Below are 26,233 nucleotides of genomic sequence, written 5' to 3'. Positions count from 1 at the left end.
CAGCTGAGCTCTGCCCGGTGTGGGGCTGCAGTGCTGAGGGTTGGGGTCTCACTGCGCTCCCCTCAGGTTCTCAGGAGCTGCAGGAGCACCCCCAGCTCTGGGGCACAGTGACAATCCCGCTTGGCTGCAGAGAACAGACCCAGCCATCAGGGCCAGAGTGTTCCGGTGCCCAAATGCCATGAAACAGGTTCCTTCTGCTCAGGGGTGCTGCCCCCTCCAGCGTACCCAGGCCTGGAATGAAGAGCCAAACCTCTACCAGCTGCCAGAGTAAGGCAGAAATATTATACCTGTGGGAGGGCAGAGCTGGCGGGGAGGTGGCACGGGACAGGCACTGGGCTCTTCTCCCCAGTCCCCGCTTGGGGCACCTTGAGGCCATACTGCCCAGAGGCGCCCACCATCCTGTGTCCAGAAGGTAACACTCCCCTCTTCTTCTTTACTTCACTTTCAGACCTTATTCCTCTGAGATGCGGGGCTGGAGCTTATCCCAGCGGGAGTTTGTCAGGGGCTGGAGGCTGTGTTTGCCACGCCCATGTATGTCACCCGTCACCGTGGGGGTCTTGCCCTGGGAACTCTGGTCTCCCATGGGCGCTGCCAGCAAGAAGGCTTCCGGGTGTGGGGCAGAGGGGTGTGTGAACCTCAGCTCCCCCCGGCTCCCCCCAGGGTCACCCCAGGGGTGGAGGAGCTCCCAGCAGGGAATGGGCCAACACTGCAATAGCAGAGGATGTTCCCAACATCTGCCTCCTCCCCGCTTCTGCTCCAGGGCCAGATCCTGCTGTCTGCAGGGCTGCAGAGCTGCGGCTGCTCCCCACAGGGAATCCGGCCAGAGTCCCAGCCCCGTGTGAACAGAAAGTGGCTCTGCACTCTATGCTGGGGCCTGCCCTGAGCACCAAGGGAACTATCTGCATGTTACCATCTCCCCTGGTCAGGCTGGGGCGCTCCGGGCCCTGTGGTCACCTTAGGCTCACTTCTATGAGCCAGAGCCCAGGGCTTCCCCTGACATGGCAGCTCTGTCACGGCCTCTGCACTGCGGGATCCCTGTGGCTGAGTCAGGGCCTGGGGGAAAGAGCAGCCGGAACCCGCGGGTGAGGAGACGGGTGCTCCCACCGGGGTACATCACGGGAACGATCAGAGAGACATTTTGACTAGGAACTGCCTGTGGCCAGCGGGATGGAAATATTTCTGTCACTAAGAGTATTCCCCAGGGACCACAAACCTCTGTCCTGAGACACGGCCCTTCCCTACCACTGAGTCTTTGTTCTCTGCTCCCCCGACCAGCCTCAGGAAATGCCCTGACACCTGGCAGGCAAGGACAGCCCTGGGTCAAAGCCCCCACAGACTTTTAATGAGAACAAATAAGGAGGCCCAGCATAAAAATGGGAATAAAACCAGAGGAAACGCCCGCTGATTTCTGCTGCCCATGGGCCAAGGGAGTCGGTTCCCTGGTGCTCACGGCTCTCCCAGCTGCACAGACCTCTCCTCCCTCCCGCCTGCACCCAGCTGCAGGGCAGGGATGGGCTCTCCTGGCCGGGGGCTCAGGGACTGTTGTGCACCAAGCCACAGTGTCACAGGCGTTGGGTCCTCATGGGGATGTGCCACAGACACCTCTTCAGCATCATCATAGCCCATGCTCCCCGGGGACAGGGACGAGGTGTCTCCTTCAGCTCCAGGGACCTCGGCACTTCTCCGGGAGCGGGGGGTGACCCCTGCAAGCAGCAAAGCTGGACGTTTCAGTTCACCCTTGGCATCTGTACCCCACCACCCTCCCTGCTCCTCACCACATTCAGCTCCTTCTCCCACCTCCAGGCCTTTCAAGGAAAACTCCCAGGCAGGTTCTGCCTTCCCAGGAGGTTTGGGCCTCAGTACAGTAGTGACATGGGGGGCAGCAGGGATGGCACCCTAGGAACAGCCAGCGCTGTCTTTCCCTCTCACCTCTGGGTGCATCCCTGGGGCCTGCTCCCTCCTCCGGCATCCTGGGCATTTCCCACTCTCCCTGCCCAGGCACAGCATCCTCCCCCAGATCAGAAACCTCTCGGGCGTCATCGTAGCCATCTGCTGGGTGATCTCTGGGCAGGACAAGGACATCTGAAAGGAGAGGGGAGCTGGTGACAGAGAGAAGAGACGTCCTGCAGAGCAGAGGGTGGGAGGATGCGCAGGGACCCAGGACTGAGACACTGGGCTTGGCAGCACCACAGGAGATGCCCATGTCCTCCCCATCCCCAATGGTGACACTCAGTGACTCCTCTGTCCATCACATCTCTGCAGGGAGATCAACCCCTTCCTGCCAAACCCTGACTCAAAGGTGCTGCAGAGCTGCCCCAGGCCAGCCCCTGCCCTCACTCCTCAGGTGCCACATGGGGTGCAGGGGCAGGAAGAGAGGGGCTGTCCGGCTGGGACAGTCTGATCTGACTGGGAGAAAGCTTCTCTCTTGGGCCCAGGACCTGGATGCTCTCCCCACAGACCCCACGGACCAAGCACCAGAGGGACCATGGACTGGGGGGCTTCAGGGGATCAGCTCTGGGTTGGGGCCAGCAGAAAGGGTCCTGCAGATGTGCCTCCAGGGAGGACCCACACCCACCTGAGTGACCAAACGTGGCCTGCTTCTCCAAAGCTGGGCTGTAGCCAATCTCCTCATACACGGCCTCGAGGAAGGGCTCCTGAGCTCTCCTGGAGCCTGGGGACAGAAGCAGGGCTGGCACAGGGACAGGCAGAGGGGCAGTGGGATCTCACTGTGCTCCCCCAAACCAGTGCCTTGGGCCAGCCCAGGACTGCTCTGACAGCACAGCCCCACGGTGCTGCCCAGGCACGGCTGCCACATCCCCCGTGAGGGCAACATCGCTGTGGAGATCCTCTGGGGCTGCGTCGCCCTCGCACCATCCCTTTGAAGACAGCGCTCGTGTCCCTCTGGCCCTGGGTCATGTCCCCCTTACCTCACCCTGGAGCAGCTCCCACATGTCCTCTGCACCCGGAGCTTGCCCCTGTCTGCCCCACGGGTCCATAGTGGGGCCCTGTCCTGGGGGTGGGCAGGCCTGGGCAGAGGGACAGGCTTGGGCCTGACACCGTGGTGATGGGCCCTGCTGCCCCGCACTCCTCCTCGCACCTCCCTTGCCCCAGAGCCCCCTCCAGCAGTACCTAGAGCACTGCCAGCCTTGGCTGTCCCCGCTCTGCCACTTCTCTCCTCGCCCCATCGCTAGCTCCCCCCACCTCTGGGCTCTCTCCAGCCCTTGCAGCTGGTGGCCACGGACAGGCACTCAGTGGGGCAGGACATGAGAAGGTGGCAGCACACCGTCTCATCCCCCACTCTGCTTGTGCCCCTCGCTGACACGCCCCACAGCGCCCCACAGCCCTTCCAGGAGGTATCTCCCCCTGGGACCTCTGGGGAAGGACCCACCTCTGCGCCCAGCCCTGGCGCTCAGCACTTGCCCAGCCAGGAGGGCCAGGAGCAGGCAGAGAAGGGCCCCCAGGATGATGCAGATGATGACGGGCACTGAGACACTCCCGCTGCTGCTCTGACGGCCTCGGGTGGCAACTGCAGGGGAGAGAACATGGGAGAAGTACAAGACGTGGGAGAGGTGGACGCAGAACCAGTCCTGACCCCATCACACAAGGCAGGATTAGCTGGGGGGCTCCAGGAGTGAGTGTGGGGAAGCTTCCACCCTGCTGACAAAATGAAAACTCTCCCTCACACCCTCCCATCACCCCAGTGCCTCCTCCAGAGAGTTTCACAGCCCAGCAAGGAGCCCCTTCCATCCATCTGTGAGTCACAGCCTGGCCCCGGGGTTACCCAGCCTGAGGGGAAAGGCAACTTACCTGCTTGGGGAGGGGATGTTGCCATCCTGGGTGTCGCTGCAGAGGAGGAAAAGGAGAGCGGGGCTGAGACAGTGGGTGTGCGGAGAGCGGGGAGCCTCCTCCCAGCACACCATGGGGGTGTCTGTAGGTGGTCCTGACACATCCAACCCACATTGCCCCTCCTGTAGTGCCCAAAAGGGAGGCCAGGCCAGGGCCCAGCGCCCCTGCTCGGGGAGGCAGGCAGGATGGCACAGGCAGCCCAGGGGATAGCCCTGGGGCTGCAGGGCCCCATGGGCAGTGGCCAGAGCACATCCAGTTCAACCGAGGCTGCTCCCTGCCTGGCACCAGCCTCCTGCACTCTGCAGGAACATTCTTGCTCTTGGGAGGTCGGGGCCCTGTCAGGACCTCATGGACTAAAGGTCTTCCCCAGCTCCCTGCCAGTGCCCGACCAAGGGGTCCCAGCCCTGCCACTCACCTGAGCAGCGCACGGCAGCATCTTCCTTATGCCGGCAAGCACCGCCGTCCCCAGGCCGGGCACAGCAGTCCTGCAGGGACGGCTCCGTCCCCCGGCACTCCACCCGCTCCAGCCAGATGGGGCCCGTCCCCATCCCAAAGGCAGCCTCACGCAGGGCAGACTCCGCAGGGCCACAGCCCAGCTGCCTGCACGCCACCTCGGCATCCCGCATGTCCCAGGAGTCGTCACACACCGTCCCCCAGGAGCCACGGTGCCAGACCTCCACTCTGCCCGAGCACCCGTCCTCACCGCCCACGGCACGAATCTTCTCCCTGCCTGCAGAAGGCAGAGACCTCCCATGGCACCAGGGCAGCAGGCAGAGCCCTGCCAGACACAGAGGGGCAACTCCTTACCGGTGCAGCTCGAGGAGTTGGGGCACGGGGCCAACGGGGCCAGGGGCATTTCTGGGCGTCCCCCTGAAGAAGGAAACACTGCGGTGCGGGGGCTGGTTTGGGGGACCATGCAGACGAGAGCGGGGCTGAGCTCTGCTCGGGCCTCCCTGTACCATCTCGGTCATGGCAGAACTGAGCTGCGGTCGTCCAGGGGACACGCACGGGACCGTGGGGGGACCCCGAGTGCTCAGCCCCAAGAGCTCCCTGGTTCGCAGCGCAGCAGTAGCTTGTCTATGGAGGGGAGGCTCTTCTGAAACCTGTCTGGCCTCTTCTGAGACCTCACCTGGAGATGCCTCTGCCTCCCCCAGGCGCTGCCGGCAGCCTGGGTGGCAACTGCTGCTGGACGGGTGTGGCTGTGGCCGTGTTTGTGCCACTGGCAGCAGAAGGGTCTGACACGGAAAGGAAAAGCCCCTCCCAGCTCTTTCTCTGTGCCTGGCCGTGGCCAGTGGGGAGCAGGAGCTGGGCTGACGGGAGTACCCGGGAGGATCAGAGTTACCGTTGCAGGTGATGTTGGTCTCCTCTCGCGGGTCTTGGCACGACTGTGGGTCCCAGGGAGTGGAGGGACACTGCCAGAAGGAGCCGGTGCTCTCCCCACACTGCACACGATCCAGCCAGGCAGGGCCAGACTCCCTGTAAGGCGGCTGGCGTCTTTCCAGGGTTCCTCCATCGCCACAGCCCAGCTCCTTGCACACCAGCGTCACCGTGTCGGGAGTCATCGAGTTGGAGCAAACGCTCCCCCATGTCCCGTTGTAGAAAACTTGCAGGAGCCCAGAGCAGCCGTCGCCGTTCTCCAGCCTCAGGGCCATGAACTCTGGGAGGAAAAGGCCCCAGAGGGGAACAGGCTGCCCTGGGGTGTGGGAGCCAGGACACCTCTGCACCCCCAGGCCCTCAGCCAGGCAGGGGCAGGGCCAACACGTCCCCTTTGCACCCAGGGCCAGAGAGAAGTCCCTGATGGACACACACCCCTGCCCCTCCCGAGAACCCTCGGGAGGGAATGAGCTCCCCAGGACCCCCAGTGGGACTGAGGGTGCCCAGGCACGGGTGCCCACAGGATGGGCTCGGGCAGGAGCTCAGAGGCAGCCAGGGACAGCCTCAGCCATGCCCGGCTCTCCCCGCGTCCTGGCCTCCCCAGGAACCAGGCTCCCACCACCGCTCCCGGCACAGACCTGAGCAGATGACTCCCGCATCCTCTTTGTGCCCGCAGTCGTGCTGCCCCCAGGGCCCAGCCGGGCAGTCCCAGAGAGCAGCTTCGGCCCCGGAGCAGTTCACAGCAGCCAGCCAGATCTGCCCGGAGCCTTCCCCGAAGCGAGCGGAGCCGGCTGCCTCCACTGCCCCTCCGCAGCCCAGCTGGTGGCAGACGACGGCGGCATCAGACAGGTCCCAGCCATCGTCGCAGACCGTCCCCCAGACGCCCTGGTAGTAGATCTCCACTCTCCCCGCGCAGCGCCCGGCCCCGTTCGCCAGCCGCAGCCACCGGCTCCCTGCAGCGGGTACAAACCCCGGTTGCTGCCAGGGACCGCCTGCCCGCACAGACGTCACCCGGGGGCCTGCGCAGTGACACTCACCCCCGCAAACGACTCCCACGTCCTCCGCGACCCCTGCCGCCAGCGCGCTCTCAGGCAGGGAGGTGTTGCAGAGGCTCAGGCTGGCCTCGTGCCCTGCGCACCGGACCCCTCGCAGCCCCACGGGGCCCGTCCCTCGCTCAGCCTTTGGGGGGCTGTAGGCTGTCCCGGCCTCCCCACACCGCAGCTGCCGGCACACCACGCTGGCCTCCTGCACGTCCCACTGGTCATCCAGGACTCTGCCCCACGCCCCGTCCTGGAAGATCTCCACGCGTCCGTCGCACCGGCTCCCTCCGCCCACCAGCCGCAGGGATCCAAAGCCGGCCGAGCCTGGGGAGAGCAGAGATGCCACGGCCAAGGGCGGCACCGGGAGCGTGGCACCCTTCAGGGAGCGGGGCGAGGGGGGATTTCCCCACCAAACGGGACAAGATGGAGCCTGTGCTGAGGAGAAGCGAGGGCAAAGCCTGGGCCCTCCCTGCACCTCACAGCCAGGTCTGCTGCTGCTGGGGGCACCCAGGCAGCTCCTGCTGGGTGCTGGGACGAGGCTCTGCAGGGCTCTCTGCGGGATGGGATGTGGGTGTCTGCAGCCAGAGGGATGGGGCAGAGCCCTGCGGCCCTGTCCCGGGCTCCTTGCACAGTACGAGAACAGAGGAGCCCAGGCCTGGCGGTGTGGCACTGGGGCCTCAGCCCCTGCCCTGGGGGCAGATGCCTGCCTCCCTTCAGGCCTCAGCTCTCCCAAAGCGGAGCGCTCACTCTGAGCAGGGAAAGCCCTCCAGATGGCTCCTGGGGAAGCCAGGGCTTCTCCGCGGAGAAGGTCAGCCTGGTATGGCCACGGGAGCCCTGCTCTGGGTGGCCGTGATGCACACAGATGACAAACGGAGTGAACGCAGCATTCTCCTGGCACTCACCTGAGCAAATGACAGCAGCAGTGTTCCCTCGGGAGCACGGTGAGGCCCCCAGGGCGGTCACTGGGCACTGCTGCAGGTGGGCTTCAGTCCCGTCACAGTGGAAGGAGTCTCTCCAGACAGGGCCAGTCTCTCTCCCAAAATGCTCTCCCCCAGGAATGGACTCAGCAAACCCGCAGTTGAGTTGACGACAGAGAACGTGGGCGTCCGAGAGATCCCAGCGGGAGGCACAGAGGGTCCCCCAGGTCCCCAGCACCTGCACCTCCACCCTCCCCGCACACACTGCGCTGCCGTTCACCAGCCGGAACCCTGTGTACTCTGGGGACAGAGGAGGAGGAGAGAGGGTGGATGGGTGCTCTGGGACCCTCAGCAGCTGCCGGAGAGGCCAGAGGGACAACATGCCCTTGTGCTCCTTCTGCACTATTTTCCTGCTGCAGACAACCCCACCCACCCCTCCTGTCCTCACACCCGGCCCAGCGCGGTCCTTGCTCTGGTGCCCAACCCCCGGCACAGCCCCAGCGTTCAACACCCTCCCTGAGCCCTTACGTGTGCAGCTGACAGCAGCGCTGCTTGCGGGGCTGCAGGGCTGGTCCCCGCGGGACCCCCTGGGGCAGGAGGCCAGGAGGGATTCATTCCCCACACACTGCAGCTCTCCATCCCAGGCGGGACCCGCCCCTTCTCCAAAGGGACTTCCTCCAGGGACAGGCAGGGCTGCGCCGCACTGCAGCTCCCTGCAGAGCACGTCCGCAGCTTTGGCACCAAAGTGGGAATCACAGACAGTTTTCCACTGGTCCCCGTCACGGATCTGCACACGGCCTGAGCAGCGGCTCTTCCCCTCCACCAGACGGACAAATCCTGGAAAAAACCCAAAAGAGCTGGGAGTTCCCAGAGCCCTCTGGCAGTTACATGCCCACATCCCACATCCCCTCCAAGCAAGCCGTGACCAATTCTCCCATTGCACAGCCCAGAGGAAGCTGCTGGGGGAGTGTTGGTGACACAAACACATCCCGGCCCCCTTGCACCCCTCCACTGCTCCATCACAGCACTCGGGGCTGTGTCTGGCACAGACCCACAGCAGACCCTGCAAACCATGTGGGTGCCTTTGGGACCGAAGTGTGAGTCACAGACAGTTTTCCAAAGGTCCTCATCAAGGGTCCCTCTATGTCCTCAGGAGGGGCTGTCCCCTCAGAGCAGCTGCAGAGATTCTGGAGCAGCCAAAGACCCCTGAGAGTTCCCACAGCCCTCTGGCAATTCCCTGACCGATCTCCCAGGTGGCCACAGACAAAAATCCCTACGACATCCCCAGCTGCTCTCAGGGGGTGCTGATGGCACAAACACATCAGCCCCCACCCTGCTGCTCCTCAGAAATCAGCACAGCACTCGTGGGCTTGCTTCTCTCCCCACAGCCACAGCCACAGGAATCTCTCAGACAAAGTGCTGCTGCCCCAGAGACCTTGGGCTGCCCAGTTCTGGTCCCTGGGCACTGTCACACCCAGAGCACTTGGGGTTCAGGGAAATGGGCCCTGGGGTGTTGCGTTTTGCAGCTTGATCTAGTCCACTGAGCTCAGGGAGATGCATGAGGAACCCCTTGGTGACATGAGAAACAGAACCCATTGCCACATGGGTCTTGTGCTGTTGGGGCGCTGCTGAGGGACGGGACAAATCACAGGTCTAAATTACAGTGAGGCTGTACTTGCAATCGGTGACTGTGCCACCACCCTGCTCAGGCGCCTACCCAGGAAAGAGGTTCTCAGCCACGGCCAGAGTGCACTGCTGGGCATGCACGTCCCTGCCCGTGGCCGGGCAGAAGGCCGGAGAGTGGAGAGAAGAGCAGCCCTGGGCTTACACGAGCTCCCGGTGCAAGGGCAGGCACAGAGCAGAGACAGCAAGTGCTGACAAATCCCCCGTGGCACCGAGCAGCCAGGGGCTGGGGCAGGCAGGAGAGGCTGGGCAGCAGGTCAGCACTGCCTGGCGGGGCCATGTCCCCATGCTCCGGCTCTCATGGGGTGACCTGGGAGAGGAACGAGGAGCCACGTGCCACCCTGCTCTTCTGACCAAGCCCAGCGCTTCTCCTCTCCATGTAACCCCTTTTCCACCGCGAAGGGACTCGTGACTGCCAGGGGGCACAACCCAACAGCAGCTATCCATCTCATGCCCTCGGCCAGGACTGTGGGTGGCCACAGGAGTCACTTGTGGTGCCTCTGGCACGGGGGCACGTGGCCCTCAGCACTGACAGACAGGTCCTGGGTGAACAGGAGGAGAGAGATGGGAATCGACAGACAGGGCAGGACAGGGATGGAGGGTTCATCTGCGGCACCTCAGGGGCCAGGCACCGTAAGGGCAACCCTGGGCAGGGTCCCACTGGCCTTTCCCCAGGGACTGGGGCACCAGTGATGACAGTGCCAGCTCAGCAGTGTGACCAGCGACATTGGGCACTGCTCTGGTGCCTGACGGCTGATCCCTGAGGGCACTGCCAGGTTCCTTCCACAATCCCACCCCCAGAGATGAAAAATAACGTGTCCCCTTACCTGAACAGATCACTCCAGCATCATGAGTATGATCACAGTCATTTTCACCCCATCCATCGTGTGTGCAGTCAGACAGGGCAGATTCGGTGCCATTACAGTCAACATCATCCATCCAAATGGGACCAGTTCCTGGCCCAAAGTGTCCGTACTGAGGAGCTCCAACAGCAGACCCACAGCCCAGCTGCTTACAAACCACTGCTGCATCATTCATGTCCCAAGAGTCACCACACACTGTTCCCCACTTGCCCTGTTGTTTCACCTCCACTCTCCCAGCACAGCGACTGCCGCCATCCGCCAGCCTCACCTCCACAGCACCTTCAAACACTGACACAGGAACAGTCAGGACAGCGCTGAGCCCCAGCGCTGGGGGTCTGGGGGAAGCCCTGTCCAGGTTCCCTTGGGGGAAGCCCCACTTCCCTTGCCTCCACAACCTCCCCCTGCTCAGGCTGGGTCTCACCCTGACTCCAGGGCAAGGGTGAACAGCCCACACCCCTTCCCAGGTACCCCTGAGGCTGGCTGTGCCTCTGGGGTCACAGAGCAAAGAGCCACCAGTTTAGCCACCACCCGCTCACAAGGAACAGAGCTGGCAGAGCCCGGGCTCCAGGAAGGGTGCCCAAGGGTGGCAAATCCATGGACACACCCAGGCACTAACGGCCACAACCGTGGGAGCCCTGCAAACAGAAAAGCCCTTCTCCCCTTCAGAGCCGCACAGGCTCAATGAACCTGTTCACCGTCCCCCTTGTCACATTGACACTCGGGAAGAAGCCCCATTTCCAGAGGGATCCCTGTGGGGCTCCTTGGCCCCAGGACATTGTGACAGGACAGCCGGCATTGACCCCTGCACAGCTGCACCCAGAGGAGCGGCTACAGTCACTACGGGCACACAGTCCCTCTGTCCCCATCCTGACCCTTTCTGCAGCCCTGCACCAAACTCCTGAGCAGAGAACACAAGTGGGACATTGGCTCCTGTCTCTTTTCCTGCATAACTGAGACTGCAGAAGACAAGGTCACCCCTCCTGGTCTCATGCCAAGGCCCGCACAGCCCCTGCCCTGCTTCCCTGCCCCCGGCACAGCCCCAGCGTTCAACACCCTCCCTGAGCCCTTACGTGTGCAGCTGACAGCAGCGCTGTTTGCGGGGCTGCAGGGCTGGTCCCCGCGGGACCCCCTGGGGCAGGAGGCCAGGAGGGATTCATTCCCCACACACTGCAGCTCTCCATCCCAGGCGGGACCCGCCCCTTCTCCAAAGGGACTTCCTCCAGGGACAGGCAGGGCTGCGCCGCACTGCAGCTCCCTGCAGAGCACGTCCGCAGCTTTGGCACCAAAGTGGGAATCACAGACAGTTTTCCACTGGTCCCCGTCACGGATCTGCACACGGCCTGAGCAGCGGCTCTTCCCCTCCACCAGACGGACAAATTCTGGAAAAAAACCAAAAGAGCTGGGAGTTCCCAGAGCCCTCTGGCAGTTACATGCCCACATCCCACATCCCCTCCAAGCAAGCCGTGACCAATTCTCCCATTGCACAGCCCAGAGGAAGCTGCTGGGGGAGTGTTGGTGACACAAACACATCCCGGCCCCCTTGCACCCCTCCACTGCTCCATCACAGCACTCAGGGGGCTGTGTCTGTCTCAACAGCAGCACTATTCAGACAAACTGCGGCTGCACAAGGTGCCCTGTGCTGCCTGGCATGGTCCCCCAGCACCGCAGAGGTGTGCGCAGTTGGGGTCCAGGAGAAGTGACCCAGATGATAATGACTGCGGCAGCCTGCTCAGTCCCTGCAGTGTATGGGACCAGGTGGGACATTCACCTTGATGCAGCCGTAAATCGAACCAGCTCCCAGGGGTATTCTGGGACTTTGGGATGTTCCTGTTAGCAGGGGGATTTCAGAGAGCACAGAAATGGTGCAGCTGTTACCATGTCTGGTGCCTGTGCAGCCCCCTCCAATGGCTGCTCTGAGGGGGTGTCGTCAGCCAGGGACACAGGACTCTGCCAGAGAGCACAGGTCCCAACACGACAGCCAGGCAGAGGGGCAGGGCAGCGGCACACGCCCCTGGGCTCACACTGGCTCGGAGGGTCACGGCAGGCAGAGGTGAGAGTCAGCGAGTGTTGCCCAAGCCCCTGTTTCATGGGGCAGTGTGGGGAGCTGTGGGCAGGCAGGAGGGGTTGGGCAGCAGGGCAGCACTGCCTGCATGGGGCCCTGTCCCTGCAGGGCTGTCACGGCCCCAGGGATGTCCTCGTGCCAGCCTGGGCACGCGGTGATGCAGTAGGGAGCAGCCAGAGCCAAGCAGCTGCCAAGCTCCGAGGCCTCACAGTGCCGCATCCCCCAGGCGAGCCCCGGGGACAGGAGGCGCAGGGCTGTGTGCCGGCCCGCTCCTCTGCCCAGGGCCAGCGCCCATGCTCTCTGAAAAGCCTTTTGGTTCAGTCGAGGTACTCGTGCCTGGGAGGGGGGTGACCCAGGGGACCAGCCGTCTCATGCTGTTCCTCCAAGGTCTGGTGTCTGTGAAAGTTCCCCCCAGGTTTCTCCAGCACAGGGACCCTCAGCATTGCTGGCTGGGAACTGGCAGAATGGGTGCAGAGCAGTGGTCAACAGTGGACACACTGGGGCAGGGATGGAAGGTTCATCTGCAGCCCGAGACAGTGACTGAAGGGGCTGAGGCCCTGTGGCAGGGTCAGGTCACCCTGGGGTAGGCTCCCTCCGGGCTTTCCCCAGGGGCTGGGGACATCAGCAATGACAGTCCAAGCTTGGCAGCGTGACCGGCCACACTGTGCTGTGCTCCAGCACCCGCTTGGTCTCTCTGAGGACAGAGACAGATCCCTTCCACCCTCCCAGCACCAGAGGTGGGGAATACCTTGTCCCCTTACCTGAGCACATCACTCCAGCATCACGGGCATATTCGCACTCATGTTCACCCCATCCGCTGTGTGTGCAGTCAGACAGGGCAGATTCGGTACCATTACAACCGACATTATTCATCCAAGTGGGGCCAGATCCTTCCCCAAATTCTCCATATTTAGGAGCTCCAACAGCAGACCCACAGCCCAGCTGCTTACAAACCACTGCTGCATCATTCATGCTCCAGTAGTGACCACACACGGTCCCCCACTGGCCCTGGTGTTTCACCTCCACTCTCCCAGCACAGCAACTGCCGCCATCCGCCAGCCTCACCTCCACAGCTCCTGCAAACACCGACATGAGATGGGTCAGGAGAGCACCAAGCCCCAGCACTGCGGGTCTGAGGGAAGCCCCAGCCCGGGTAGTGTCAGAGGTACCAGGGTGGGAGCCCACTCACCCCCAGGCTGTCCCCAGGGCACTGCAGGGGTCCCTTCTCTCCTCATGGGCTGTGCAAGGCTGGGGGTGACAGCTCCAGCCCTGATGGGTCATTTGCCATCCCACCACACAGGGCATCTTTTCACAGCCCAGTGGCTACCTCCCTCCTGCCCATGGCCACCCGCACATGGCCCAGCCCTGCACTGGGCCCCTGCTCCTCCCCAGCACCCCCTGAACAGCCCCATGTGCCCAGGCCTGCAGCTTCCCATGCAAACTGCCTGCCCCAGCACCATCCAAACCCACCGCCATGCCCAGGGCTTTCCCTGTTCCCACTGAGAGGATCCGGAAGGTCCCTGCACCCACATCCCCTCCTCACCCCCGGTGTCAGCCCAGTCCCTGCACTGGGCCGGGCCCCCCGGCAGGATGTCCCTCTATGGTAGATGCCCCAGTCCCCTTCTCTCAGTGGGGTACAAACTGTCCCTGTGGGGTCAGGGCTCCCCTGGAACAAGGGGGCAGGGAGCAGCACACAAACCCTTCGGGGCACCCGAGAGATTGGCTGTGCCCTGGGGGATCTCTGGGGGCTGCCATCACCCACTAGGCCACCACCGGCTCCAGAGGCTCAGTGACAGGGAACAGGGGGTCCCAAAAGGAACCCCAGGACAGGGTGTCTGTGAATCCAGGCAGGCACAGGCTGCCCTAAGCAGCAGAAGCCTGGAGAAGGAGATGATGCTCTCTCCCACCCAGGTGGGCACAGGGCCCAGGGACTGAGCACATTCGCCCCTCATCTCAGTAGCGCCTGCAAAGAGTCCCCATTCCCCGACAGATCCCGATGACCACGCTGGTACCCGCTGGCCCTGGGCTGTGGGACAAGGGAGATGGCACTTACCCCTGCACAGCTGTACCCAGAGGAGCAGCCACAGCACCTGAGGGGACAGGAGTCCCTCTCTGCCCATCCTGAGCCTCCTGCCCCGCCCGCACGTCCCTGCTGCGCCACGCTCCCTGCCACAGCTCCTGGGGCCTCGTGGGGACAATGACGACGGGAGGGCAATATCTCTCTGCACTGCCAGCCCAGCTACAGGAGGAGCCAATCACAGCAGCAGCCCCTTTTTAGACATTATCGGGAGCGATCTCCCCTCCGACACAGCCCAGCCCTCCAATGAACTTCTCCAGTGCCATTCATGACCATATATGAGGGATGGCTCCGCTGCAGGTGTCACGTCACGGTGGCGGTGGGGCGTCACAGGACAGGGTCAGTTGTAGTGGGGGAAATGGGTTTTTCATGCCTTGAAGCCTGCTGTGTGGACCAGGAGCGCTGAGCATCTCCTACACTGGGCACATCCAGGAGCCCAAGGTGCGCGTGTCCAGCCATGCCCCTGCCATGGGAACCGCAGGGCTGGGACTGCCCCGGGGGCTGTGTCAGGACGGGAAGGAACCAGCCCCTGCCCCTGCTTCAGACCCCTCTGTGCTGGGAGCAGCAGCTGGGAAAGGGCCTTAGCCCAGGCCAGAGCCCATCCCCGGAGCGCTGGCTCACCCGCCCCTCCCTGCAGAGCCCCAGGGAAGGGCCCTGCCAGTGAGCTGGAGCTGGAGCTGGGCCCTGTCCCTGTCCCGGCAGCAGACACACAGCTCAGACATATCCCTGACTCTCGGCATGTCACCGAGGGGCCGTTATTCCCCACGGGTGGCTCGGGAGCCGCAGCCTGCAGGTGCACAAACCACAGCCCACGTGAGCTCGCCGCGCTCCCTGCGCTCCCCCCGCAGAGCCCGGGCAGGAAGTCTGTGGTTTCCTCCTGGCGCCGAGCCCAGGCACATCCCTGCGGTGCCCCCGAGCCACCCCACGGGGACAGCTCCAGCCAGGGCTGCAGGGGCTGCTCCTTCGGCCTCGCAGACACGGGGCCGGGCAGCTCCTGCCCCTGCGACGCCCCTCTGAGGCACACGGCCGCTCTGCGCTCAGCCCCACGGCCACGGGGGGCATCGGTGACGGGACCTCACACCCTCCTGTGGCCACCACTGTGTGCCCAGGAGTCACACTGACAGTGACCTCACACCCTCCTGCCGCCACTGCTGGGTGCGCGTGCGTCACGCTGTCACACGCGTGTGCGGCGTAGGGACTTCTGCTGGCCATGGTTCTTCCAAAAAGCCACATCTGGGCACGCTCTAAAGATCCTTTGGTGACATCGGAAGCACCCACACAAGCGATGGGCCAGATCCTGGCCTGTCAGCTGCTCAGGCACCAGCGACATCACAAGCTCACACACAGCCAGGGGCTGCTCCTGGCCTGTCTGCTACTCAGCCCCCGGCGATGTCACAGCATCCGCCCCTGCTCTTGGCCTGCTCCTGGCCTATCGGCCGTTCAGACACCAATGACCTCAAACCCGCCGACACAAACTCTGGCTCTGCCCCTGCCCTGTCAGCTGCTCAGGCAGCGGGGACATGATGAGCACCTACACATGCCGTGGGCCTACTCCAGGCCGAGGAGCTGCTCAGGCGTGAGTGACCTCATCAGCACAGACACAGCCGTGGGCCTGTTCCTGCCCTGTCAGCTGCTCAGGCAACAGTGACCTCAAAACACCCTACATGTATTTGTCGTGGTGTGACCCCAGGCAGCAGCTCAGCCCAACAGTCCTCACGCACTCTTTCATTAAATACAAGTTAGTTCTATCCCAGCCAAAACCAGTACAATGCCAGCTGCCTGCTCCTGCCCTGTCAGACACTCAGGCACCAGTGACCTCACGAGTACAGGTACACCCATCGCCATGTTCTCACTGGTGAGGTACTCGGCCTCCAGTGACCTCACATGCCCCTGTCGAGGCCGTGCACCTGGTTCCGGCCAGTCAGCTGTTCAGCCAGCAGGGACATCACAAGCACAGTCCCAAGGCATTTGTCTCCCTCTTGCCTATCAGCTCCTCAGACACCTCTGACCTGACCACCACGCATCCCTCCGCTTGTGATCTGCTCGCCTACAAGGGAAGCAGGCACAAGTGACCTCGCAAGCTCTGACACAAGTCATGTGCATGCGCTTGGCCTATCAGCTGCTCAGGCACCAGCAATCTCACAAGCCCTACCGTATTCAGCACATTTACACCCAGCACCCCCTTCCCCATCCCCTGACATGACACACACACACACAGCAGACTGGCTTTGGCTGGTGTGGCTCAGAGGGACCTGGACCAGTCCCAGCACACGCCTGACTCCTCCCCTCACTCAGTCAGCCAGAGTTATTCGGGCCATTCAGTCCGGTTACCAACCGAAGGACAAGGACATTTCTGTAGCACCAGCCTGCACCCCACAGTGCTCCTAGAGGCAGCTGTGAGACCCCCCCAGCCATGGGGAAAGGGAGTTTTCCCCACCAGCACCCTACCCCTCTCTTTGGCACCTCCAAATCCAGTCTGTGGTTCCTGGGCTAACTGGCGAGTTCCTCTGGCTCACATGGTCTTTTCTGGGATCCCCTCTGGGTCCTTTCACTACTGTCCCCATGCACATATTCTTCTGGAGTTGGCATTTTGTCCTGCTTTCCCATGTTCGCAGACAGTGTTGCCTGTGCCTTGCAGCACCAAGAAGAGCTCAGAGTCTGCCCCAGTCTACGCTGCCTGGCCGTCCGGCAGGGCTGGGCTGCTGGGGCCTTCCAGTCCAGCTGGCAGCATCAGGCTCTTCTCTGGCTGTGCCAGGAATGGTGCTGAGGGCCCCTTAGTGGTGTCCTGGGAGGGGCCATTGCCCTGGGGCATCTTCCAGCTTGTCTGTGTCCCCCCACCTTCTTGAGGTCCCCCCCAGCCCAGACATGTCCGGACTTCTGCAGCCTGGTGAGGTAGGGGTGGCTGAGGGATCTGGAGTTCTTAGGCCCATCGGTGTGGAGGCTCCAGGCAACACAGGAGTAGCCTGAGAGTGACCGAGAGGGGATTTCAGAGATGATGGAGATTTTATTTGTAGTAAGATACAGCATGAGAAGGAAGTAATGCCACACAGTGCAGCTGGAGTGGCCCAGACTGCGCACACAGCAATATCAGTCGAAGGGCAGTGCTGTGGTGTGACGAGTCACCCAGAGGGAGACTGGAGCAGCCCCAGGCTTTGTGTTTGCAGGAGCAGCCAGGGAGGACGGAGAGATCTCAGTAAAGGAGGGAAGATGCTGAGCCGAGAGCAGGGTGTGCTAGCCGGGTGGATGTCTCCAGCCTGCAGAGAAAGAGGTGCAGGTGTGGGACATGGTGGGACAGCCTGTGGTGGAGACGGTCGAGGGATGAAGTCTGAAAATCCCCCAACAGGAGATGGGCTCTTTCGGCCCTTGGCTCTGGCTGCTGTCTCAGCCACAGATGCCATGAGGAAGCCCCTTCCCCTTCCAGCACTGGGTGAGATAGGGAATTTAAACAATTTTAGTTAGATGGCGCAGGACTGAGGAGCTTGCGCCAAGATGAGGGGGCTATGCGCGAAGACATACCAGGGGCTGACAGTGTTGCTAAGATATTATCTTCTGGCTCAAACAGAAGCTTCCTATTGTCCTTGAAGTAGTACAAATCAGCAACAGATCACCTCAAATCCTAACACTAATTGGCCTTGCGGTTTAGCTAGGAGCCAGGGAACAACTGAGGCTGCGCACAAGGATAGGGTAAAGAGTTCATCAGCGAGGAAGAGGAGATACTTCATCTGTACGACCCCCGTCCAGGAATTCGTGACCACCAAAGGAGCTCAACGCGCAGATGCAAGAGGAGGAGACCTAATTACCATGAGAAGCGAGGGGAGGCAGGGAAATATCATGTTTATGTATAAGCATTCTATGAATATGCATTATTATGTAATATATAAGCAGGATGAGAGCTGCAAGGGGCGCACATGCTTGTGGAGGAGCGATCCCCCATGCGCCTGGCGCTGAATAAACATACCTACTTTACAACTTCACAGTTGGAGAGTTAGTTTTTTCCGCAAGTCACTGGGGAAGGGGAAAGCTTTGTTCTAAAAACCCAAACTTCTTCATGGTTCTGAATTTGTTTTCAAAAAAAGAGGTTTTCTGTCACAGCTGGGGCTGTGCAGACGTTCTGCTGTGTGACTGTGCTGTCCTTTTCCCTTGAACTCGGGGGGTTTTGCTCTCTGTAGGGGTCTGTGGTGTCTGCGGGGTTTACCTGTCAGGTTTCCCCAGGGAAAGGGAATTTTAGCCCTTTATTTTTACTTCAGGTGGGAAAGAAGTGACACATTTCATATTCTCTGCTCTCTGTGGGGATTTGGGGGGTTCAGCCTGATGAAACACCTCGGAGCGGTGCTGCAGAGGGTGCCGGTCACCAGAGCCGAGAGGTGCTGCTCAGGAACCGGCATGAAGCCCGAGGGCGAGAGCTGGCCCAGGCGGGCTCTTGCCTTCTGGCTGTGGGACAGTGTTTCCCAGCTGGGAGGTGCTGGGAGAGATGTGGGGGGTGAGCAGGGGTGTGCTGGAGCCCAGCCCCTCTGCAGAGCCCGGCTGCTCCTCTGGCTTTCTGCACAAAGGTCAGTGTCTGTGCAGAGCTTCTACTTCACACCTAACTCACTGAACACGCTGAACTAACCTGACCATAGAGAAGACTGAGGTGAAGAGACCTGTTCTGTCAGTATTGGGTCCAGTGTCTGAACTGTAGTTCTCCCAAGAAGCAGCAGAAGGAGGGGTGTTCCTGCATCCATTCCCGCTCTCTGCTCTGGGATGCTGGGCCCACAGCCCTGCCAGCTGCCGGGTGCAAGGCAAAAGGTCTCTCTTCATTAAAATGACTTGTCTCATTTCAGAAACTGCCCACACAGAGTTCAGAGTTGTACTTTCCATATTCTGTTTGCACACTCGGAGAGAAGCAGTGGGGGGGTTTCAGGGCTGTGCCTGTGAAAGAGGCTTTAGGAGATTCTTGCCTCTCAGATGGGTGATGAAGAGGGTGAGAAAGTCATGGATATTGTTGATGTTCCCCAAAGCAGTTTGCTTTTGTGTAGCTTCTAGCCAGAGGCTGAATATTCGCAGTCTGATTTGGCATCAGCCTCGAAGCCTTTTTTTCCCGGTATGATGTGTGTGCACAGGAGCTGTCTCTTCCATTGTCACGGTTCTCCCTGTAGGTAAATGCTGCACCCGTTTGTACAGATGCTGGGCAGAGCAGAAGCTGTAGTGCCAGTCCACAACGGCAGCTCGGTGCTGGGATCCTGCTGCAGCTCTCCCAAGTGAGGAGGTTTTTGTTTGTTGGTCACGGATGTGTTAGAGGAATTTCCCAGGTTTGGTATCTAATGGGAAACCCCGGGGATGCTTCAGGGTGTCAGGTCTGGTGAAAGATGGTCCGTGTCGGAGTGGCTGCCTCAGTCCTGTGCGCTGGCTCCCCGCAGGGCGGCATCGACACCTGCCAGGTAGGAGCCTGCGACAAGGCAGCGCCCAGCGGCACCAGCAGCCCCCTAGAGCCGCCCAGACACCCCCCGGCACGGGCTGTGCCTGGCCAGTCGCCCTCCCACCACCGCTGGGTCCCCACCGCTGCTGGGGCTCCCCTTCCCCGGCTGCAGGTCCTTGCCCAGGGCCCCACTTGCCCCAGAGGCCCGGGACTCTGCCCAGAAAGCCCACCCAGCGCTCCTGGCAGCCCCGAGGTCCGGCTCCCAGCCCTGGAACATCCCTCTTGCACCCGGCCAGCGTCGCTGTGCAGAGATGAGCGCCAGCCCTACCCCACGGGCCCACCACCCCCTCCCAGACAAGGTCCTGTCGGCCCCAGCACCTGAGCAGCGCCTCTGTGCCGCGGACACAGCTCTGGGGGTGCTGGCAGAGAGAAGGAGCCGGCCCCAGTGCTGCCAGCGGCCACCCGACACCACCGTGACCCTCTTTCCTCTGTCGCAGGGGGACACCGGCGGTCCTCTCCTCTGCAAAGACAGGAGTGCTGACTACTTCTGGCTCGCTGGGGTGACCAGCTGGGGGAGATGCTGCGCGAGAGCAAAACGGCCCGGAATCTACACCTCCACTCAGCACTACTACGAGTGGATCCTGGAACAGATGGGGCTGTACTGGACACCAAGGGCGGCTCCAACGTCACAGCCATGGAGTCCTTCTCTCAGCGCCTCAACCCCTCTTCAGAGGCCCAGCCCAACACCAGCACAGTCGGGCTGGTTTAGCTCCTGCCCCTTTCGCCTCCAGCAGCTGCTGCAATTCTTTACCCGGCTGCAGGGGCTCCTGCAGATCCTAAAGGGAACAAAGGCTTGAGCAGCAGGAGGAAGAGGATCCAGCGCAGGCGGCAGCGGACCAGGGCCATCTCCTGCTGGGACACTCCCTGCCTGCGGACCCAAAGGCAGCCTCCGTGTCAAAGGCCTGCTCCGTCCTGCCCACGCTCCTCTGAGCGCACACAAACGCTCAGCCTGACTTAGTGGTTGAAATAAAGTTGCCGGGTTTCCCAGCTCGCCACGCTGCAGGCCAGTTCAGTCTCCTGTGCAAGGCAAGGACTTCCATGCCTGGCACCTGCAGGGTGAGGCTGCAGGCAGCCACGTCGGGCACAAAGGGAAAGAGTCCCTCCAAAGGGCTGACCCCGGCCTGGTCGCAGAGGAAGGTGCTCAGAGCCACCCGGCACGGAGGGGACTGGCACATCGGGGCAGAGAGGGGACAGGAAAATGGATGTGACACGCAGACAGCTCTGGGGCACGTGCACACACACACACACACACACCCCCCCCACGCGCACAGGCAGCGCGTGCACACGCTGCAGCACGCACGCACGCGGGATGCAGCCACCCGCACCCCCGCACGCACGCTTGCCAGCAGAGCAGGGTAATGGGGGGAGCAGAGCAAAGGATCCTCCTGTCGCCGACCCCTTGACAGTCTGCAGCTGCTCTCCGTCGCTCATCGCCACCCAGACTGAGAAGGCTGAAGGGGTTCGGTTCTCCTGGAGTCGGGGCCAAATAACGGGCACTTGTCGCCGCACATCTGCACTTGGGACTCGTCCACGTCTGACTGACACGACCACGGCTGTGTAACACAGCGCAACACCCACAGTCTGTCCTAACACTCGATAACCGCGCCCAGAGGGCACCGCTCATGAAACAGCAGGGCCAGGCCTGAGGCAGAGATCTGCCCAGGGCAGGGGGAACGGGGAGGAAGATGCCGTGCTGGAAGCGCTGGGCTCCTGAAACTGACGGCAGCACGGGCGCCATCCGGACAAAAAGCTCTGCCGGCTCATTCCCATGGAGTAATTAGCGGGAGGTTTTGCTTTCTGTATGTGTGAGGTTGTCCTGTCCCTTGCTAGAGGGGGGTGTCTCGTGCAGGTGGGCAGTAGGGGACGTCCCGATGGACTCAGCCCTGGCAAATCAAAGCTGTGTCCTAAGGACAGAAAGCAGAGCTGAGCTGAGAGACGGGAGCACTGTGAAAGCCACGGCCTGACGGCCAGGCCAGAAGAGCAGAGCTCTCCAGCCTCCAGCCGAAGGGGCCACTCCCAAAGTGCCTCCTGCCCTCTGGTCAGTAAAGCCGTCCCTGACAGAGCGGGGACATCTCTGAGAACGGGCCCGACACCTCCACTAGGAACAGCAGACGAGCCCCAGGTGTCTTCAGCACAGGGTGGGCTGCATTATCGACAGCCAGAGAATTAACTAAATGCCGTTCGACTCATTTGCCTGCTTCATCTGGAGCACTTTTAAATCCCCATACACGGATCCAAGGTGCCGGAGGAATTTTAACCAGGATGCTAAACAGTGGTCAAGAAAGGGATTTTAAATAGACAAATGGAACTTCCTTCAGTGTTGAAGGAGCTGTGAATGAACTGCTCATCCACCCTGGGTACCAGCTCTTGCTAGAAGGAAGATTTATTTGGCTCCATCTTGCTTAAAATACTGAGCTGAATCCGCAGATCCTGTCCTGGAGGAAGAGGTGACCCTGCCCTGAACCTCTGTGCAGCCCCAAACTGCTGCTGCAGGTTAAGGGCCAGAAGCAAAACAGACCAAAGAATGAGCTGACAGAAACTGCTGGGTTTGGAGGCCTGGTATCCCCCTCCCACAAGACACGTCCCAAGACACCTGGGCTAAAGGATTGTTCCTTCCAGTACCAGAGGTCCTACAGCAAACGCCCTTGTTTTCTCCGGGGTTTGGTCACCAGAGAGCTGCCCACCAGCCCCTGGGCAGAAGAGCACACATCCTAATTAAAGGCAACACGTAAAAGCCCAAAACAACAGAAGTCGAGATTCATTGGTGGCATCTGGCAAGTGACAAAGATACAGCAGCTTTTGGTAACAATTCCTTGAAGGGAAAGCCAGAGTTGAGAGGCATCCCCGCTGGGAGGCTCTTACAGAGGAGAGTGTCAAACAGCGTCAGCTGGCAGGTTTGGGCGTTGTCTGGGAAATGTCAAACCCTGTCAAGTACCACAGAGCTCTCTGCAGCCAGGCCCAGCGAGGGACTCCTGTGGGCTCACCTCTGAGAACACAGAGCGATGGGCCCCCAGCCCTGCCGACAGAAAACACCTTCTGAGCAGCGGGCGCAGAGAGTACAGCGCCCTCAAACCACCAAAGCAGCCAGGTCAGCCCCCGGACACCCAGCGTCTCCCCGCAGCACCTGCAGCCACGTCTGCAGCCCAGCCCTGCTGTCAGGAGTCCGCTCGGGCTGGGCGGGTCAGCGCCCGCACGTGGGGGTGCTGATGTCACCGTTCTACGGTGACCGCCAGAGCTGATCCTGCCCATGTATGGGGGTCCTGATGTCACAATGGCCGCTGTGCCCCACGGCAACAGGCCTGTAACAAGGGTCGCTGGGCTCCAGCCGTGCGTCAGTGCGACCTGGGAGGTGAGGAGAGGGCAGGGGAGGGATGGGGCTGGTCGGGGGCTGCTGAGGGAGGAGTGGGGGGTCCCACACCTCGGGGCGCCGGGGCTGTGCTGAGAGCTGACCCGCGCCCCGCTTCTCCCTCAGAGTCAGCCGAGGAGCATCTGGGAGAGACACCCCGGTGCTGCTGGGACAGGGACGCTCCCAACGCTCGCTGAGGACGTGCGCCATGGCCGAGAGGCGAGAGGAGGAGGCCCCCGACTCCATGGAGCAGGGTGAGAGCAAAGTTTCCTCCCACAGCACAGCAGAGGGGCTGTCGGGGGGCCAGCGTGGGGCCGAGCGCGGTGGCAGGGGGAGGCAGTGCCTGCGCTGCCCTTTCCTCGCCACGGCCCCCAGCCCTGCCCCTCAGCCCCTCAGGGACGGGGCAGGGCCCTGGGGACAATCCCTCAGGGATGCTTCCCCCGGCACACAGAGGTGCTCATTCCCGCTGGCATTTGCTCTCTCCCTCCAGAGTGTGTGCTGTGTGGCCAGGCAGCGGCGGACCAATTTCTCTGCGGGCCAAGAGTAGATGTGGAATTCCTGTGTGTGCATTTCTTTTGCATGGTGAGTCCCGCGGGCCAACCTCCTGCTCCCTGACATGCACTCCCAGCCACGCTCTCCTCATCACTCCTCTCTTCTTTTCTCTTCTCTTTTGCAGATTTTTGCCAGTGTGCTTTTTGACTGGCAGGATGACGAATCAGGGGAGCATAAATATGTCACTGAGCACATTGACCACATAGTCGAGCGGGCAGCGTGGAAGGTGAGGACCTGACCAGGTCAGGGAGATTTATATCAGGAGAGGTTTGGGGGAGCTTACCCCAGAGGCCAGGAAAGAAATCTCAGCCCCTCCAAGCAGCTCCAGGACAAAAGCCTTGCTCCCCGCAGCTCCACAGAGGCTCCAGCCCAGGAGCCTCGTGCGCCGGGCGGATCTGTGGGCTGTGACCCGGCAGCGGCCACATCCTGCGCCCTGCCCGGAGGCGTGGGGCTGGCTGGGGAGGCCCTGGGGCTGCCGCTGACGGGGCTGCTCTGCTCTTTCCAGCGATGCTTCGTCTGCGGGGAGAGCGGGGCCGCCATCACCTGCACCCGGCGGGGCTGCGACCGCAGCTTCCACCTGCCCTGTGCCATGGAGGGTGAATGCATCACCCAGTACTTTTACCCATTCAGGTACCTCCTCTCCCCTCCTCGCCCCCACCGGGGAAGGACCCAGCGCTTCTCACCTCACCCATCCCTTGCATCTGCCCCCCAGGTCCTTCTGCAGGGAGCACCGCCCAGAGCAGGAGGTGGAGGCAGCTCTGGAGGAGGACACCGAGTGCCTCATCTGCCTGGAGCCTGTGGGGGACAGAAAGTCCTTCCACACCTTGGTGTGTCCCGCCTGCAAACACGCCTGGTTCCACCGGGGCTGCATCCAGGTAGGAGCCGTTCCCTCGCCCCGGGGACACGGCAGGAGCTGGGCAGCACCAGGGCCTGACTCCTGCTCCTTCTGTTTCCACTGCAGGGTCAGGGTCGGTACAGCACTATTAGTACCTTCAGCTGCCCCCACTGCAGAGACAGAAATGACTTTCTCAGGGACATGCTCACCATGGGCATCCGAGTCCCCATGAGGTTGGTGTCCTGCCGGCTCACAGCACAGGAGGCTGCAAGCCCTGTGCCGTGCCCGGGGCTCCCCTGCAGTCCTGCCCCTCCGCTGTCCCGTCTGCCTGGGCTTCAGCTTCAGGGAGGAGCTGGAAACCGGGCAGGGGGCAGGAGCAGGGCTGCCCTGCATCGGCCTCATGCCGGGGCAGCAGGGGCTCAGCCATTTCCCTTTCTCCATCAGATTGCTACCACAGGGTAACAGGCCTCCATTTGAAGCACTGATCATGAGGCACAGCCGCTGCGATGCCCGTGAGTGCCTGTGTCCCGGAGGCAGGGAGCACGCAGAGGAACAGGGGTAAGTTGGCAAAGCAGCACCCTGGGCTCTGCACGGGATCGCTGCCTCGCCAAGAGCTGGAAGCAGAAGGACTGAGAACAGGAGCTGTGCCGCACAACCCCGTGCTGTGGTCGCTTTGTCCTCACAGCCGTGAACGCTTTTGCTTCCCCAGGCCCTGGGAACTGCTGCTGTGCAGCTCCTGCGCTGCCAGGGGCACCCACCAGCGCTGCTCCAGCGTCAGGAACAGCCAGACCAGCTGGGAGTGTGGGAGTTGTGCTGGCCAGGGCACCGGTAAGAGGCAAAGCACCTTCATGCCCCTGGGCTGGGGCCAGGGCCCAGGCAAGGCCTGGCAGCGGGTGCCCAGGCTGGGCTTGGCAGAGCCTCTCTGCCCCAGGAGGGCTGGGGGCACCGCTCCGGCCTCTCCACTGTGGCCTCTGTGCCCCTGACCTTCCCGCTTCCCCTTACAGCCTCCACTGACAGCTCAGAGCTCGCTGGCTCTGGCAATGGTAGCGGCTCAGGATCGGGGTCATCCCACGGCTCGCCAGCACCGGAGAGCAGCAGCCCCAGCACTGGTAGCCAGGCGGCACCGGGGCCGTCCGACTCTCAAGTGCTTCAGGGCAGCAGCAGCAGCTCCAGCTCACCTGGGCCCGAGCACAGGCAACGCCGCTCCCAGGTGCAGCGTCGTGCCCAGACGCCCTACAGCCGGCCCAGAACACGCCGGGAGAGGAGCCGCGCGCCAGCACCAAGGGCTGAGGGCAGCACCCCCGGCCAGGCAGCGCTGGGGACGTCCCCGGGCTCCCCAGTGCCGGAGAGCAGCAGCCCCAGCACCCCCAGCCAGGCGGCACCGGGGCCGTCCCAGGACTCCCCAGCGCTCGAGGGCAGCAGCAGCTCCAGCCGCCGTGGGCCCGTGCGGAGGAGGGACGGCTCCCGCCTGGAACGTCGGGCCCAAACCCCTTACAGCCGGCCCGGACGCAGACGCGGGACCAGCCGTGCGCCGTCCCCACGTGATGGCCCCGATCCCCCTCCACCAGCACAATAAAGTTGTCCGTTGGCCTCTGCCCTGGGAGATTGCCCGCTCATCTGTCGGCTTCCTCCGCCTCTCCCTTTCTCCAGGGGCAGCGTTAGGGGCCGGGCCCAGAGGGTTTCTTCCCCCGGGGCCTGGCAGCCCTTGCCCAGCCCTCCCTCCTTGCGGGCTGGCCTTGGCCGGCTGCCCAGCGCCATGGCCGTGTGCCTCGGGCCTCGCTGGCCCCGCAGCCGGCTCAGTCTCCCCGGGGAAGGGTCACACCAGGGGCAAAGCTCCTTTACTTTACAGGTGCCGACCGGTGCCACGGCTGCAGTTGTGACATGGAGATGGCTGCAGACGGTCTAGCAACTGTAATAAAACAGTAACAGTGATAGAAAGGACAAGCGGGTGCTGCACCCTGTGAGTGCAGTCCTGGCACAAGGAGTTCTTGAGGCGGGACATGAAAGCAAATGAATCTTACCTGGCTCTGATTTTTCTGGCCCGGGAAATCTGTTCCCAGCGTGATGTGTCAGCAAGTACTGGGAAGTGAGTGAAGTGCAGGCCACTGATGTGCTGTAGTGAGCTGGCGGGAAAGCCGTTGTATGAAAACACACCCCTCCTTGCTAAGCAGAAATGGCAATTC

The 26,233-nt window shown here is 62.2% G+C and overlaps 1 protein-coding gene and 1 pseudogene across 1 annotated transcript; one reads left to right on the top strand and one right to left on the bottom strand.

The window, feature by feature from the left end:
- Positions 1–1,446: 1,446 nt before the first annotated feature.
- LOC141972463 (scavenger receptor cysteine-rich type 1 protein M130-like) lies at positions 1,447–16,469 on the bottom strand. Its single transcript, XM_074930331.1, is given in 19 exon segments — positions 1,447–1,703; positions 1,930–2,082; positions 2,576–2,671; positions 3,389–3,526; positions 3,808–3,843; positions 4,262–4,576; positions 4,654–4,716; positions 5,189–5,503; positions 5,859–6,173; positions 6,258–6,584; positions 7,163–7,477; positions 7,706–8,014; positions 9,688–10,011; positions 10,794–11,102; positions 12,547–13,021; positions 13,023–13,176; positions 13,178–13,383; positions 15,684–15,787; positions 16,379–16,469. Coding segments are annotated over 19 exon segments (4,302 nt in total).
- A 258-nt stretch (positions 16,470–16,727) lies between these two features.
- On the top strand, positions 16,728–25,976 carry LOC141972462 (E3 ubiquitin-protein ligase PHF7-like; annotated as a pseudogene).
- Positions 25,977–26,233: the final 257 nt, after the last annotated feature.

The sequence above is a fragment of the Athene noctua genome, chromosome 33 (assembly GCF_965140245.1).
Source record: "Athene noctua chromosome 33, bAthNoc1.hap1.1, whole genome shotgun sequence".
NCBI classification, from domain to species: domain Eukaryota; kingdom Metazoa; phylum Chordata; class Aves; order Strigiformes; family Strigidae; genus Athene; species Athene noctua.
The sequence above is the reverse complement of the archived record's forward strand: the minus strand, read 5'-3'. Positions and strand labels throughout refer to the sequence as shown.